Source organism: Falco peregrinus, chromosome 1 (genome assembly GCF_023634155.1).
Source record: "Falco peregrinus isolate bFalPer1 chromosome 1, bFalPer1.pri, whole genome shotgun sequence".
NCBI lineage: Eukaryota > Metazoa > Chordata > Aves > Falconiformes > Falconidae > Falco > Falco peregrinus.
The window spans coordinates 74,396,422-74,413,309 of NC_073721.1; the positions used below are offsets into that span (position 1 = coordinate 74,396,422).

General features: G+C 35.2%; 1 protein-coding gene across 9 annotated transcripts in view; it reads left to right on the forward strand.

Moving 5' to 3' along the window:
* Positions 1 to 16,888, forward strand: part of CDIN1 (CDAN1 interacting nuclease 1) — a 146,141-nt gene that overhangs the window by 14,073 nt on the left and 115,180 nt on the right. For 8 of the 9 annotated variants that reach the window (XR_008748667.1, XR_003553241.2, XR_008748632.1 and 5 more), the window contains exons 2-4: positions 10,964 to 11,009; positions 11,870 to 11,934; positions 15,154 to 15,214. Coding sequence is in view for 5 of the 9 variants with exons in the window: in XM_055813259.1 (XP_055669234.1) it covers positions 10,964 to 11,009; positions 11,870 to 11,934; positions 15,154 to 15,214 (172 nt within the window). In the remaining 4 variants the exon portion in view is untranslated. Of the gene's footprint in view, positions 1 to 10,963; positions 11,010 to 11,867; positions 11,935 to 15,153; positions 15,215 to 16,888 lie in introns of those variants that run through there. The other variant, XM_027782695.2, reaches the window with a different exon arrangement.

The window sequence follows — 16,888 nt, forward strand, 5'->3', positions numbered from 1 at the left end:
TACTAAGCAAAAAAAGTATCTGCATATCTGCTGCACTAAAAATTACATTGGTGCAATTTTTTCCGGTTTTTGCCTTAAAGTTTTACTCTTATGGGGAAGGAAGAATAACTTCTAAATGAAAGTTGACAAAGAAACTTTTACTTCCTCTTAAAAGCAGAAGTTTGAAAACAAAGGCTATTCACCCCAAATTAGTATCATTTTATGGCTTAGTAACCTTCTTCCCTCTAAATATTTTGGTTTCCATAAACTAGGTCTCCACATCCCTATTTTTGACGGGGAAACATGTTCAGATGTCTTTCAGTTAGAAGTAAAGAGGATGACTCCTTGACTTTTATAAGAACATACGCTCTTTTATAAGAACTTATCATATGTATATTAAATATGTTACAGACTTACATGCAGAAATGTAAACAGTCCAGTTCAGAATATTTTTCTCCTTCATCTTCTCTATTTCCACTGTTTCCTGATGTCCTAGTTCTGCCAATCTGCCACTCATAGAAGTTAGGTAACATACAAAGACCTGATATTTAAATGTGTAAAACAAATCGAAAATAATCTGAAGGAAAAAAAGGCTCTGTGGCCTTTGCTGCTTTACTGTAATAGATGAAGATTTTAAAATGGCAGAGGATAGAGTTGGGATGTTTTGTGTGAAGCCTTTTTGAAAGCTGCCTGAAGGATGTTAGTCAGATTTCTCTGAATTCCAGTGTAGTTACCCCCTTCTCATGGATTTTTTTTTTGATTGGTTTGGGTTTTTGGGGGGCATTGTTTCGTTTTGACAAAGTCTAGTCCTTATTTGGTTAATGTAAAGACAACAATGTATAATTTTTATTATATTTTTGACAACTCCCAGAAAGTTAAGGAGCGTCAGTGAGTCATGCCATATCACTTGATGCATGTTGAGGTCATCTTTATTTTAACATAGAACAAATGTTTGATGTTGAACTAGTTTTCCTTCTTCCTTGACTTCCACATTTACTTTCCAAGGCCTCCAGGCCCATTCTGCCAAGGCTGGTCAAATTTTGTGCTGAATGAAGGTGATGCTATATGGTTAACCTATTGACTGTTTACATCAGAGATGGTTCTGTTCAGTTGGTGCATGGAATGAGAGTTCTCCTCGAAACCCAACCTTTTCTGCAGCACTGCAGGAAGCAAAGTGTATGGTTATTTTATGGATTTTCAGAGCACTGCAAAAAACACCAAAAAATAAATCCTCTGGAAAGAGGAGTAAGGGAAAGGAAAATCCTGTTGGTAGGAGTAGAAAAGAAGGTTAGAGACATTTGAGGATAGAAAAATGTAACATTGTGATCACTTCTTGTCAGATGTTCCCTTCATATTGCCTGCCAGTTGTAGGTAGACAGCTTTTTAAAAAAGTATGCTGGAAAACTACTAGTAAAAAGAAGCAGCTGGGTTTCCTCCTTAGTGTGTTCCTGACATGTTTCCAATGTGAAGTAAGTAGTGGAACTTAAAGTAGTTTATTCCCTCTATGGCACAGTAAGCCATACCCCTGGGGTTGAAAGTAGACTGCAAATACCTACATATATGGAACTGTAACTTATAGATACAAGGCAAAGCTCTCCACTGTCGGCTAGGTAGATAGACAAGAATTATTCTCTTTTTCTTGTCTTTTTTTTTGTCTTTTTCTAATTAGAAGTAGCTTTAAAATTACAAACATTTAAATGATAAACACTGTTTAGGGCTTAAGACTGAAAATCTCAATGGGACTAGCTATAAATGGATTTATTTCTTGCCTTAAATCTATATTGTTCCCAAAATTGAAATTTACTTAAAACTACTTTTCTGTACCATCCATGTTTGATAGAGCTAAAATTCTTTAAATTATATCATGTATGGGAAACTTTAATGAGATCCGGACTTCTTTAAGGAATTAACAATTTTGATTAGATTACTGGAATCTTTTTTGACTTAAGGTGTTCACTTTTTACCCTGGAGATAGCTATGCAACAGTGTGTGTGCTTGACATGTGATGCATGCAAATGCTAAATACAGTAGCAGCATGAGGCAAGTGTCATTAACAGTAATTTATGTAATGAAAGCCACCTGGCTGTCTTCTTAATTAATTGCTTGTAAATAATAAATTTAAATATAGTTTATAGTTTTCTAAATTTGATTATATATTTTTAGGAGCAAATTGTTTAAGGGCGTTCGGGGATTTATTTAGTTTCAAATTGGCACAGATATGCTTTTTACATACAAGCTAATTTTTGATGTAAAATGAACAGTCTAATTAGCTTCAAATTGCCTTTCACTCATAAAAATAGTTTTCTAAAATTAAATGTAAACATCTAGTTTATACAGAACAATATAAGTTTAAAGAAAAGAAAGTATAATGTAGAATGATTTTCCCCTTTCTCCACAATCAGGAAATTTAAGACTGGAGTCTGAAAAACTTCTCTTGACAAGGTATTCTATAATCCAGTTGTTTTCCGTGAGAGGGAGGAGGGGAAGTAGCGTGATAGAGTTACCCAAAGAAAATGAGGAAGATAAACACATAATTAATGTAGCAAATATTTCTTTCTGGTATTAGGCTACTAAGTGAATGGGTCTTTTGATGTATGGACTTTGGTCCTACTAAGAGGGCAGATAGAAAAGGTGAGGGGTAAACCCCTGGTTTAAATTATAGCTTCTTTGCCTTAACTGCTTGTTGAGGTCCACTGCTTTTGCAGCTAGGAGCATCTTTCTTTGCACAACCATCATCAGATAACAACTTTTGTGTATTTTGTCTAAAACACACTGTATTAGTGTGCTGTAATACAGTACAGCATTTAGATTGTGGTACTAAGAGAAAGAGTTCAAACAACATGTTTTCTGTATAATCTTAGCTGAAGTAATTTGAAATAAAATGTGGATGATGTGCAGTTAAGTGCAAACAAGGTATTTGCAGAGGTTTCACTTTTTTTCTCCTCAGTCTCTGGTATGCTCCTCTATGCCTGTGCTTTGGGGTGTGTTCACTGATTCTTTCCTGGTTAAGAAACTTTTCTTCTTGCTAAGTAACTTGGACTAGTTGAGGACAAGGACATAGCAAATCATCTGCTTATGGTAGTCTCAAGCTTTGCTTTTTTAATTTAATTTTCTAAGAAATTTTCTTTGTAGAGTTAAAAGGAGAATTTAGAGAATACCAGGAGATGGAGATGTGAAGGACAAATACTAAGATTATCAAGGTGTATGTGGGAGGCAGACTTTATTTGACTCCTATCAGTTTCTTTTGTCAATGGACTCCCTGATTAGATGATCAAAGGGTACCAGTGAAATTCTGGTATGTGTAAGGTGAAAAGATTCCATAGTCATTGAAGCCTAATGTCAGAATATTTGAGAGTTTTAATTTAATGTTTTAGTGCTGACATTGTATTTTTTAAGCCTCGTTGTGAATATATTTTGGTTCTGTATTGAACTGGGAAATAATTTTCAGCTTGAAAATTGAACCTTACAAAGTAGTTTTATGTTTTCATGGAAGAGACTACTTGAAACATCAGTTGAAGAGTATTTACTTACAGGCGTCTCTGTGTGGGCTTGGTATTTAAGTAGGTTTCAAACATACATGCAACAAGCACTGTGCTGTTTGACTCTGGAAAGAAAAAATATCAGAACAATATCTCAGGCAAATTACTATCTATTTTCTGTACTTGCTTACTAAGATAATAAGACCAAAAAGTAGTTTCTTTTCATTTGGAAATGCCACTCTTCTATTCCTGTGTTTTCAGAGTTCCATTTTTAACCTTAATATCTGCCAATTCACTGTTAAAGAATATTGTTGTTCTCATAAGCACGTATATATGTGAAAGGAAAAACAGCATCTTTATTTTGACTTCTCTTTCCATTTTGGGGGCTTGATCAGGAATACTTCATAATCATTTGAATATGGCACATTTTGAGTTACAGTTGTATTATTGCTGTTGAAAGTTAGATTTTTGTGATGTGGGTGAAAGGTTTAATTTATCTCTGTGAAGCGCTAGCATTGTTTTGGGATCATTGCCGGTATTGGTAATTTGTATTTACCTCTGCATTTTATTTTTTTCACGTCTGATACAGATTGTTCATAGTCGGCAGTTGTTTTCAAATATATTGGCTGTTACAACAGACACCAAAAAATGAGGTGTCTACAGAAAGAATTGGTACCCTGTTCTTAAAGGAACTTCTAAGTCTTTCTAAATGAAAAATCATTCAAACAGTATCTAATACTGGCAATTTTCCTCTGTCTGCTGCTAGAACTTATTGGCCAACTAGGTCAGACATTATTAAAGTTCAAGTGGCCCAGTGGGAAAAGTAATGGCCTTATGCTACTATGAATTTTAAATGCTGCCATTTCTATGTATTGCACCATCATCTGTTCTCGCACATCACTAAATTGTATAGAAGTTGTGGGACCAACCAGTGTCAAGGTCATAGAAGTGATGACTCTTCTCAAGTAGCCTTCTTGGAGCTTTGTCATACAGTTATTCTCATAACCCTGGCTATAGGCAGCAAAGTTGTATGCACATGCCTGCATTTAACCTTTTTATTGTCATTGGATAGCGTAAGCCTGCAATGCAGGATGTCTTTTTCCTCAGACTCTTTACTTTTGTTTTTTATTTTTGATCCTACCAAAGGTATGAAATTGACTTTGAGGCAAAGACATTTTTAGTAAGTGATTCATATTTAAATCTTTTGAGTTGAGTTGTTGTACAGTTTACTGAACTGGATGTCAGGTAATTTCAAAATTTAGTGCTATAGTTCTCCAGATTAGCTTGAATTTATCTTGATTTTAAGTGTGCTGGTACTAACTCTGAAATAAGCATATCAGCAAGTACTTCTTGTCATATCTATGTCTATATATACCTATATATATATATTTATTGAGGTTTTAGAATACAAATATATTTGTAATGGGAGTATTTCCCCAACAGCACTGTACTGGCTTTGTAGTTCCCAAAGCAGTAACTACTGACAATGTTTCATTGTATGGAAGGCTTCTTATGGAGACAAAAAACCCCGTGGTTTTGTATCCCAGACTTGAACTGATGTAGCTGTAACATTGGAAGATAGCCATTTTACGGAAGTTACCACATTTTAACCAAAGACCTAGGCACTTTTATGTCACTTAGTTACAACAACTCAAACTCATATATTGATTTAGACACATATATTCATACACACCTATATAGACACGTATATTGATTTAGCTTAAATTGGTAATGCAGTGATTTCTGATAAATAAGTGTTAGATTTGTGAATGATGAAGTACATTTGTACAGAGACAATACTCTGCTTTTTGAGATTTTCCATTCAGAAAAGTGACCACAAGCATATTAAAACTTTAGGAAAGATTTTAATATTAAAAGCTGTGGTGAAGAGATATTAAAGCCATAACTATTCTAGAGGTCAGTAAGTCTCCTTCCCTTGTTCCGTGTTCTTCAGTGCTTGGATGTATATAAGCCTAGCAGTTCTCAAGCTTTGGCAGGTCTTTGTTATTCCTGAGCCTTCCTGGATCCTCCTGTGGAACCATTCAGCCTGCTAAGAAGCCTTTTTCCCATCCCGACAGTCCTGACACATAGAAGAATTTCTGAGAATCCACCAGTTGTCACCTCCTCTTAGATGGGAAGTTCACTATCAGACTGGCTTTAGTTGATTTACAGGTATAACTGTAGTGCTTGTTAGCCTACATCCTGCAGTTCTGAGAGGCCACAGAGGCTTTACACATCCGTGCGTGTGTTATGCATTTGAACTGGTGCTGCTAGATCTATTTAAAATCCATTATTGACAGAGTTTGTAGAAATAAGAGCAGACTTCTTAGCATGTAATAAGCAGTATAGAAACATTGCTTTCTTTGGGAGGTCCCGTTCCAAAGTGTTTGCAATGCAGAACATGAGATTTAAAAGGCTATTTGGGTTGGTTTCATGTCTTTGATAATCTAACAGGAGAAATGTATTTTAGACACATTCTGGAATTTCAGGATAGCTGTGAGGAGGATTCCCCTTCTACCCCCAGTCATTTAAATTTGTCAAATATATTTATTTATTTCCTCACATAGATTGTTAATCCAGCATGGAAGCACCATGCAATTCTAGCCCTAAGTTGTATGTATTACTTTTATCTTAAAGCTCAATATTTCATTGGTAAAAATATTTTTAAACTTACTATACATTAGAAGGGCAAGTCTTTTTCCAGTTATTAGAAATGAGAGCTCTTGCTATCTGCCTCAGAACATTTCATGGAGGGATATGAGTAACACTACATACTCACACTGGAGAACATGGGAGGAAAGACACAATTTCTCCCTCTTTCTGAATTCCTACAATAGCTAAGTGCAGTGTTGTATCTTCTTCCTAGAGAAGGTTTGACACTGCCCCATCGGGATTTTACATGTAACAGCTTCTGAATTTTGGAAATGCAGCTCCTGCCCCCACACTCAGATTTTTTTAACTGATGTATTTATCATCTTAATGAAATGGAGTGTTCCGTTTTGTGAAAAGGAAGCAATGAAGCAATGTTCTTTGTAGGTTTAATTAGTTTTAAAAAAATCAAGGCTATTCTATATATGTAATATACAGTTATCTCTTGATGGACTTTGCTTTTCCCCTGCTTATCTCCACTTCTATGAATAGTTACTGGATTAAATACTGTAGTTCATATTTACTCATGATAATTTTTTGTACAGATGTCTCTAGACACTCTTCCTTTGTTCCATGGTAAAATACATGAAATATAAGCTGAATTTTTAGTTTTTCTAATTTAGGCAAAAAGTGTGGAGTTGAAGATGAGGGAAAGGAAACTTATTTCAAAATTAATAGATTAAACAAGTGAAGACTTGGCTTTGTACCTAAAATTTTATGTTTTCAGTAATCTCAGAAAATAAAAGTAGAAAAGTGTAAGTTGTATCTTATCCCTAAAGAATTATTTGCAAGGTCTGATGATACAATATTTGCAGAAGTTGTAATGTCTGGGTTTTCTCCTGGTGATACTGTAGTAAATAGCAAATATTAAGTTGGACAGCACCCCAAATCTTGGCTAGATCTGCAAGCATGCTTTGTTGAGAAGATGATCTGATCCAGTTAAATTCTGTTCATCTTTACTAGCTGCTTCTTGGCCAGAGTTTTATATCAACTGTAGTTACAAAGCACTAATCTGCATCAGCATATTAGCTGTTACTACTTTATGAATACTCATTACAAACCAAAACATTTCTGAAGTACTGTCCAGAGATGATGGCATACCTTCTCTACCAAATTCTGGGATTCATTGGAAGAGAATCATCTAAATTTTATTCTTACATATTAAATGACCAAAAGGCATATTCTTTTTCCAGCACTAGACTTGCAGTCAACTTTTTAGCTTGATTGATCTCTAAGTTCTGAGAGATAATTTATCTCTTGTTCTGGTCTCACTTGGGCATCCTGTTCTAAATGCACGATTTGTATATTACAGATATATTTGATATCTGTAATAGTTTTTTATCGTAAGAAAATGTTTGTATCTATATCATTTGGAACCTAGAAATAACATGTTTTCTTTAAAAAATAAAAGTACTTTTCTTTTTCTTTTTTAAAGGGCATTTTGTAGCAGATTTTAGATTTCACAGTTTTCTCCCTAAATCCAGTTATGTATTGACAAGAGCACAGAGTGCATCAGGCATTCAGATGGAAGTATGCCACTGACATCAATGCAGAGTAACAAAAAGTAAATTGGTTCATTACGGATGCTGGTGTACAAGAAAAAGAGGATATTTGAAGGGTGAGGCTGGTTGCTTTGAACAGAGCTCTGGGAGTTAGATCCATGACCATCTGGAACTGTAGAAGAAAATATTTCCGTGAAAGTGGCTGCTACAGAACTTAAGAGTAAAATTTGCTTGTTTTCCTGGAAAATAGATTTAGTTCTACAAGTTGGATAACAAGTTAATCTATTAATTATTTAAACTAGGTGATACTTGGAATTATGAGTTTATGGGTTTTTGTTTGTTTCAGAAAATCAGTGAATCTGCACCTTGGCTCTACAGTTGGTTCTTGACAAGAGAGCTTGCTCAACATAGATGTGTAAATATATCACTAGCCTTCCACTAAGCCATGAGGCTTACTATAAGGTGTATTCCATAAAAGGCAATAACGCAGCACTGAAATGTTACTTTGAATAATAAATATTTTCAGTTATGATTTTTTTTCCTGGATATCTCCATTAAATTTGTCTGTTCATTTGTTGCTTTGGAATCCTATACAGAAGAATCAGAGGATGGATGGAGCCCTCGGAATTTGGCTGCTCTTGTAGAAGTAATGGTAACTTACATGGCAGTATCCCTGCTGTCATTATCAGCAGTTGTGATTGTGCTGTCTTGCAATGCAAATGCACATTCATGACTTCTGTCCCCTCTCCAAGTACAGTACTGTCATTTTCAGGGCCTTCCGAAACCATGATGTTTAAGTTTTCTGGCAATGGCATCTTGCAATAGATGCACCAGTTGTGTTTTGAGGAGCTGTTTCGTTTTGCCAGGAAGCTGTAGCAATGGAATTGTAGCAAGGAGATGCTGAGTGGCAGATAAGTGGTTTTAGTGTTCAAGAGAGGAACTGCGTTAACCAGAAGTAACATGGAAGCAGCCATGTGAAGATACAAATCCAATTCTTCTGGGGAAGGAGAAAGATCCTCTGGTAGTAAGGCTTGAGATTCTTTGAATGATACTACTGACATAATTCTCTTTGTTACAGTCATAATGGTTTTGTACTGCAATCCAGTATATATCCAGTGTGTTCGGTTATTGGACTGAATTTTTTAGAAGTTCTAAATGATCTGAACAATCGGAAACATAGGGGAGGAGTGTTGGACTAAACTGAAACAGAAAGGCAAAATCCAAGGACACCAAGGGAGAAAATGAAATGGACAAGGGTCAAGAGTGTGAAGAGAGGGATAATGGTCATTTTTTTTTTTTTATGTCACTGGGTGTAGTAGAATAATGGTACAAGTAAGTACAGTAATTGTACTGGGAATGGCCTAAAAGTACAAAAATTGGTATATCAGTGCGAGAGAACTCAAACCAGAAACCCAGTTAAATGCTGTCCTTTTTTGATTTGGATTTTTCCACATCTTTTCTCTAAATTCAGTTGTGCCATTATGACCATGTAAATCTGCCAGATAATAATAGTTATGTGGATAGCCATTAAGTGCCCATATATATACAACTTATTTCTAGCCTGCAGGGTTTTTTTTTAAATAAATCAACTTGAAATACCTTAGCTTTGCATGTGTATATAGCCTGTGTAAGTATATAATCTTAATGTCTTTCCTTTGTTCACCTTGTAATGATTACATGTTGAAGGTTGCCATAATTGGATGGTGCACCTTTTGGGGGGACATTGTAGTAGATAACTCCTGGTCTCTGTATCGAATGATATATATTTAAGAATGTTTAAAATCTTGACTATATTGTAATTCATTTTTTTATACTTATTAACTTTATAAATCTGTATATTAGTTTATGTTGCTATGATTTTTCTACAGTTTTAACACTCAGTCAGTGAGTACGCAGGGTGGACATTCTCATATGTTAAATATTGGAGATCAAGGCTCAGCTTACTGCTGTCACACAGATGTTACGCTGGGCAGACAAGCCCAAAATGCAGCATTATGGCAAAGATGCTGGAAGCACAGATATGGCTAAGTCAGGCTTGTAAGCTCTTTATATAGCACTGCATTAATCTAGTCATTTTGTTCCTAATGCTTCAACTGGTTGGTTTAGAGGTAACTTTTTTATGTTGTGCTGCATAGACATACTGTCTGCGTAAACCTGAACAAAAAAAAAAGTCAAAAGTCATTCTGTGCCTCACCATTCCCTTTTGAAAATGGGAGTAAGACTTCCTTATCTTAAATTACTATTTCTGAGGTGTAGAAATTGCAAGAAGGGCTATTTAAGTATGGAGAGAACATTTACATTTAATGTAAATATGTATTAAATTCACATACAAGAAATTTGACAGAAGAGCAATACTTTAGACATTGCTGAATCTTTGAATGACCCATGCTATGCCTTAGTAGCTAAGTTCATGAAAGGAAAAATGTTAATTATTCATAATGCTTTGCTGTACCATAAAACTCGATTTATTGAGAGTATAATTTGTTCAAGTTGCATGTAGTAGGAAAATATATCAGGAGTAATTAATTGTATTCAGGATGCGATGAGGTAGATATATCCACAGAGGACAATTGAAAACAGTAGCGGTGTGGTATTGATTGCCTTTCAGAGGGGGGAAAAAAAATCTTGTCCCATTTTTAAATGTTAACAATTCAGAGAGAAAAATTCCCACTTGGGAAGAATGCTTTCCAGGTTGCTTCATTGCCAGGTGTTTGACATTGAGTGGAGCCTTAGATGAATGAAGCTTATGGCAGCTTTTGGAAATGACCGACTCCAGGGAATCTCAGCTTCCTGCTGTGAAAGTTTCTATTTTCAAAGCACATCAGTTTCAGTGGGAATGTTCCAGTGGTCCCATATGCTACTTCTGACAGGGGGAAGTTTTTAACCTGAATATGAGACAGCTACTGAAGAGGTTCCCTTGCTGCTAACAAAATGAATTTCAATATGTTGCCAATGAACAAGCGGCATGTTCCCAACTGCTGATGGAATTTAACTCCATCAATTATTAATGGAAATTTTGCTTTGTTTTCCTTCTTGCCTGTTCCCTTTTAACTACACTACCTGTTCCTGATAGGACTTTGTGCGTTCTGAAGCTGAAAAAGGAATCACCCAAACAATATGCTCGTTTGCTTTGAAACTCTTGCTATATTTTCCTCCCCTCCCTCGTACGCTCTCTCCTTGACCTAGCAGCAGGAAGCCTTTGTCTGAGGTGTTCATCTGGAACAACTTTTCCACACTTGTTTTCATGTTCTGTTAGATTACAGGGCAGCAGGCCTACCTTTGAAGCTCCCTTCTCTTTTGTTTCTTTGCAGTGCACTCCAGTAATTAACTTTGTCCTTCTTTTATTTGTTCCAGTCAATCGCAGTCCACTCTGCTGAGCATCTTCTCCCAGGAGTACCAGGTTAGAAGTTTTCTCTTTTGTGAGGGTTGACAGGTGCCTAATTGAATGATGAATGTCCCTTTATTTCTTTGTAATTGAACTGCCAGCTTTCTGATTGGTTTGGAGGATGTTCCTTTTTCCACATCAAGCACCGCCTGAGTCTCAGTGGATGGCTGCCAAGCCTACCCATCCATCTGTCTAATAACATCTAGCCTTTGCTTATTTGGTGGACCTGTAATAAATTATGCTAAACCATTATTATTCTGACAATAATAATTTCCCTGTGTTGCGTGGTTCCATGTGCTAAATGTTTGCTGACTTGCACTGTCAGTGCTGCTTTCCATTGCTGACAGAGATGATGATAAATGACCATTGCCGGAGTGGCAGAAGGCAAGAGAGGCAGAAAATGGAGTCATTTATCATGAGATGACAGGTGTCAGTCAAGTGGCAAGTCTCTATGGAATTACTTTTTGTAGTTTTTCAAATAAGTTGTTTTTAAGCAATGTTCTTCCTGGTTAAAAACGCCAATTGAATTGTAAAACTAGAGTGCACCAGACTTAGATGGAATTGAATTGAGGGAAAATTAATACAAAGGTTGAAAGAGAGAACAAGTTTTTCTTTGCCCTCTGCAGCCTTCAGTAAACTTATTTAGATTCAATTATTGTGACCTTATTGGCTTTTACATATATGGTACATTGCAGTACAGTCTGAAGACGTTCAATTCAATAGGTAGATTGAATGTCATTTCTGTGCAGAATCTAAAAACATAGTTCACTTTATGTATCAAGGCGCAGACAAGGAACATGCGTTTGGGCAGTCATGATTTCTGTGTTTTGATCTGTGACACATTTGTAAGACTGTTTGGTTTTTTGTTTTTCTAGAAACAAATCAAAAGAACACATGCCAAGCATCACACTGCTGAAGCTATTGAAACTTATTACCAAAGGTATGACCTCCCCACTCCAGTTATCATCCAGAGTATCATCATAACTACTATTTGTTATGGCAGTTATGAGTACCATAGCTTCTTAGCTTATGAAGCTAATTTTCTGTAAAAATAAATCAAGGTTTTGGGATGAGGAATACAGAACAGTTCACCTAAAATGTTTTTCAGTGAAAATGCAGAAATTTTTCAGCATTTGGTCAGTCTGATTAAGAAGGGCTCGTAAGTCAGGATAAGCAAATATTTTTTACAGGGTATGTGATAGCATTTATTATAGCCTATAGTTTGTAATTATAGGATTTCTGTGTTAAGACTAATATTGATAACTTCCTTACAGCAAGGAAGTTTGTTCTGTTACAGTTGCTTGTACTTTTAAAACATTTATGATTATATTTTAAAAAGTTACATATTAATGTATTGCCAGGTAAAGCACTAATTTTTACATCACTCCTGTTTTATCAACAGAAATGTCAGAAACAGCGGTTAGGGGAGGACAAAAACCTTTATGGCATTTTGCAGAATTTTACAATTGTTTGCATCTTAAGCTAATAAATTTTATTTGCTACACCTTATAGTTTGGCTGTTACTTCTTTAGGCTTTATTAAAAATACTGCAATGACATAATTGGGGCATGCTGATAACTGGTAAAGATGTGCAATTAAAATATTACTTTGTAGACTGACATATCTGAGGAGCTTACATGGCAATTGAGTTCATACTTGTGATTATCCATGTCTGATATTTATGCTTAATATTAATCTGTATGAATCAGAAAAATAAACAAAAAGCCTTCATTTCTGAACAATTAACTGTACTTCTGCACAAAACCTAAGCACAGATTATATCAGACACTGATTTAGAATATCAACTGTGAATTGTGCTGTTTTGGTGGTTTGATTTTCTTTTTTTAGTAGTTATATTGTTCTGTAGAAATTTGTACTGGATCACATTGCATTTTTCGTAGTGTTGATTCTTGTTTAGGAAGATTATTGGCTTAAAATTTTGTTGTGGTAATACTTGTGTATATACAATACTATGTTTATTTTTCACTAGCACAGTTTCAGTGAAGTGCCCTATGTTAATTGTAACTGTTTTGTAAATAACCCTTTTCTTAGAACATATGTAAATCATTTATATCACTTTTATGATGATTGTGTTACTAGTTCCAACAACTTAAGCCTGAAACACGGGACCAAATTTTGCTTTATGCAAAGCAGCTGTTGTATTGGTGTCAGTAAGGTTGTAGGTGTGATTAAGTTTGGCTCACATCAGGTAGGAGGATTTGGCCTCCTGTCCCCTTCTGTACTGTCTGAAGTATGATGGCAGTACATAACTAATGAATTATGTATGAAGCTATACGGTGGTGGTAGGGAAAATCATTCTTTATGCTATTTCTGGGTATTTCATATTGCAAATGTATTAACATGGCCAAGTAAAATGCACATGTTTTAAAATCAGAGATGTTCTGGTTAATAGTTAGAAAACTCATCTCAAACCTGTTTTAGTAGATTTACTGTCTAGAATGTTTCATAAGCTACAGGGGCAGACTACGTGAGTCCAAAGCCAGTTTGAAATGCTTCAAGCATAAAGATGACAAACTTGTCTTCTCCTCTACTCCTTTGTAGCATCCATTTTACCACTGTAAACCCTAGTCTGTGTGGTATGCTCCTTCCTATTCCCACTGACATACAAGCAAATAATTGTGCTCCTGTTGCTTTTCTAGGTATAGAAACTACCAGTTTTGGAAGGTAGTAATTTCCAGCAGTCCCTGTTGGGAGCACATAGAAGTACAGTTGAGTGGATAGTTTCTGCTGCTCTGCTGAGACTTACTGGTCCTAGATTTAGGCAAACATGAAGGCAAATTACAAGAAGGATCAGCAAGCTTTTCATAACAGTACTGCCATCAGCATGTGAGACCATAATAGAATTACCAGTAGCATTAGAAATTTCTGACAGAAAATTACTCCATTGTCAGCTGTAGCTTTGCTGTTTGATCAACTAAATGCATGTTTTAGAACATTAATCTCAAGTAAATCTTCCTGGTTAGGTATCTTGTTTATGATCTCTCCTGTTTTCTTCTGTTATAGATTTTCAATGCTTTAATGTACACGAGGCATCTTGTTTTGTGGGTTTTATGTGGAGTTGAAGTAGGTTACAGCAAAAAGTTTTTACCATTTCCTTTATTCATTAAGCCTCAAAATAACTTGCAGACAAAAAGCCCTCTAATCTCTGTGAAGAGGTTTATGTAAAGGTGTTACACCCATTCCACAGAAAGGTAAAATGATGAAGAATTTTAATGTCTGTGACTAATGAGCAGAAGAGTGGCTTCTGATTGATATGTAATGGTAGAGCTGGAGAGGCTGTGGCCTTCTAATGATGTCAGTAACAATGTGCTATACGAATCAGATACAATAGATGAGCAAGTTCAAATGTTGGTAACTGTTGTTCTTTTCCACATGGCTGCAAAGCACAAAGTAACACAGCTTCAAGTTCTGACAACAGAATTTAGCCATTATTGAAGTGTAAACATCAAACAGTGAAAGTAACAGAAGTGAGGAAAGTGATACTGTATGAAGCAATGGTCAGAAACATCAATGTGAATCCATATTGGTCTAATGCCCTTAACCAGAAACATTAAGCCTTTGCCATTGATAGGATAATGAGGTTTTATCACCTTTTATTGGATCCCAAATATCTCTTTTTTTATTTTCTTTTTGGAATATTGATTGTTAGACTCTGATTTCACTAAAGTAAGCCTTTAGTATTTAAACTACAGCCCAGTTGATAAAATCTGGATTAAAGTTGAGAATTTATGTTTTTATGCATAGTATTGAATTGTACAGTACATCTTCAAAGTTGAAGGTCATGTGGAAGCCAAAGTCTTCACTGTGAATAACAGAGGTTTATTTGTCTGAGATGCATCTTTAAATTGTACAGGTATAATTTATTTGTATGTCATAAGCCAATTTTTTTTAATTATTTCTTGATTTATTGTGTTTTTTACCAGTGACTTAATTAAGATTGATATAGCTTGCAGATGAGTAGGAGACAACCCTGGAGAGTTAGTGATTGTTTAAAATACGTATTTCTTAAAAGATTTCCCATTAAATACTCTGTACTGGGGTATTTTCCCCCAAATGAAAGAGGTTCACAAGGGATACTGTCATGTATAAACTGGCCTTTTCTTGGCACTGCAGAATTACCTGGCTTTGTCTTGTCTAGGTACCTGAATGGGGTGATGAAAAATGCAGCTGCCCCTGTGTTACTGGAGCTGGCCAATGAGGTAATCATCTTTATTTTTTTCTTTAATCTTCCAGTGTGAAACCTAGGGGCATATCTATAGTGACTTTAGTGAGAAATGTAATTAACCTAAAAAAATGGTTTCAAGGCACATTAGACATTTAAAATGGTTCCCTAGTCTGTTAGTACTTACAATAATTAGACAAAAAGCCCCATTTATTAATAAATCAGTTAATGTAATTAGTCTCTTAACTTCAAGGCAAATGTGTAAGAATCTCTTGAATTTGTATTTTGCTGGAAATTTCAAACAGATCATAGGTTTTAATGCACAAACTTACTAAAAATTCCCACATTGATTCAATGGAGTTGCATCAGTTTTACTTGTATTTGATTCCTTGTTTTCAATTAAAAAACATATTCTAGGACTTTATTATTTATTTTAAATAATAGGAAGGGTTAAAACAGTTAATTTTCCAAACTCTGTTTATTTCTGTTCATACAGGTTAGAGGATGGCTAATGATAACTGCTTAATATAAAGCCATTAAGCAGAATAAATTCCTCAGTATAGCCGTTTCCTAGAAAAGCCGGTGTATGAAAAGTTCAGTATGGTTGCCATTAAAGTCTTGACAAATTTATTGATGCTGTTTATTAACTAGAATATGAATCTGCCTTGGGATGCAAGTTGTTATTTGCATTAAAAACTGCTCTCTAAAGCGCTTAAAGAAGATGTAAGAAGTTTGAAAGAGTGGCAGTGAGCTTCCTAGAAAAAAAATTGATGAAATATCTACCCCTTAAACTCTAAAATATTTATTTACAATAATAATAACAATACAATAGCTGATACTCCTTGAAACTGCTTATGCAGCCCTCAAAGGGATAGAATGAAATGTGTGCTGTTTTGTGTTGCATTTTAATAGAAAATGTAAGAAGGAGGCAGAAAATGAGTGTTTGCATTAAAAATGATATGGCACTCTGAACATTAAGTGTTGCAATAGCAGCGAGTTCTACATGTTACATTAGTAAGAAAGAATGGTTTCTCTCATGTACATTGCTGCAGCCAGCAAATGAGCGATTACCTATCAATTACTAGAAGGTTTTAATGGTCTGTGAAGTGTCCACATACCCTGATCATACAGCCAGCATAGAATAAAGGATTTATTTCATATTAGTGGTAATGTGTAGCTTCTTACGGTTTCTGGAAAAGGCAAGTCCTAAAGTGCTGAGAATAGAATATACTTTACATAAATAAGTACAGTCTTCTTAACAATTTAGGTAAACAACCTCATTCATGATATATATCCACCCATATTATATGGGAACTGTCATAAAAATATTTCAAGCACAAAGTAATATATCTGTTACTGGTTCTTTGTATATTTTTTCCCATTGATTTAGAGATGATGCATATAATTTCTGACTCTAGTGAGCATATCTTTGTTTATATTACACTAATGCATTTTTGCAATTCAGATACCTGAAAGATCAAAGATACCTGCAGTTCAGAAATAAATAAAAATTAAATCTAAGAGAAAGGGGAGATACACAAAGAACTTACCAGCTTCTGATTTTGTAGTATAAGAAACGCAATGCATTTTGTGACTGCTGCCTAATGCATTAGGGAAATGTGGCAATAACCAGCACCAGATTACTGCTTCCAAACAATCAAGCTGCCATTTTTATATGATAGTTAATATTTAAATGACATACTCTTGCATC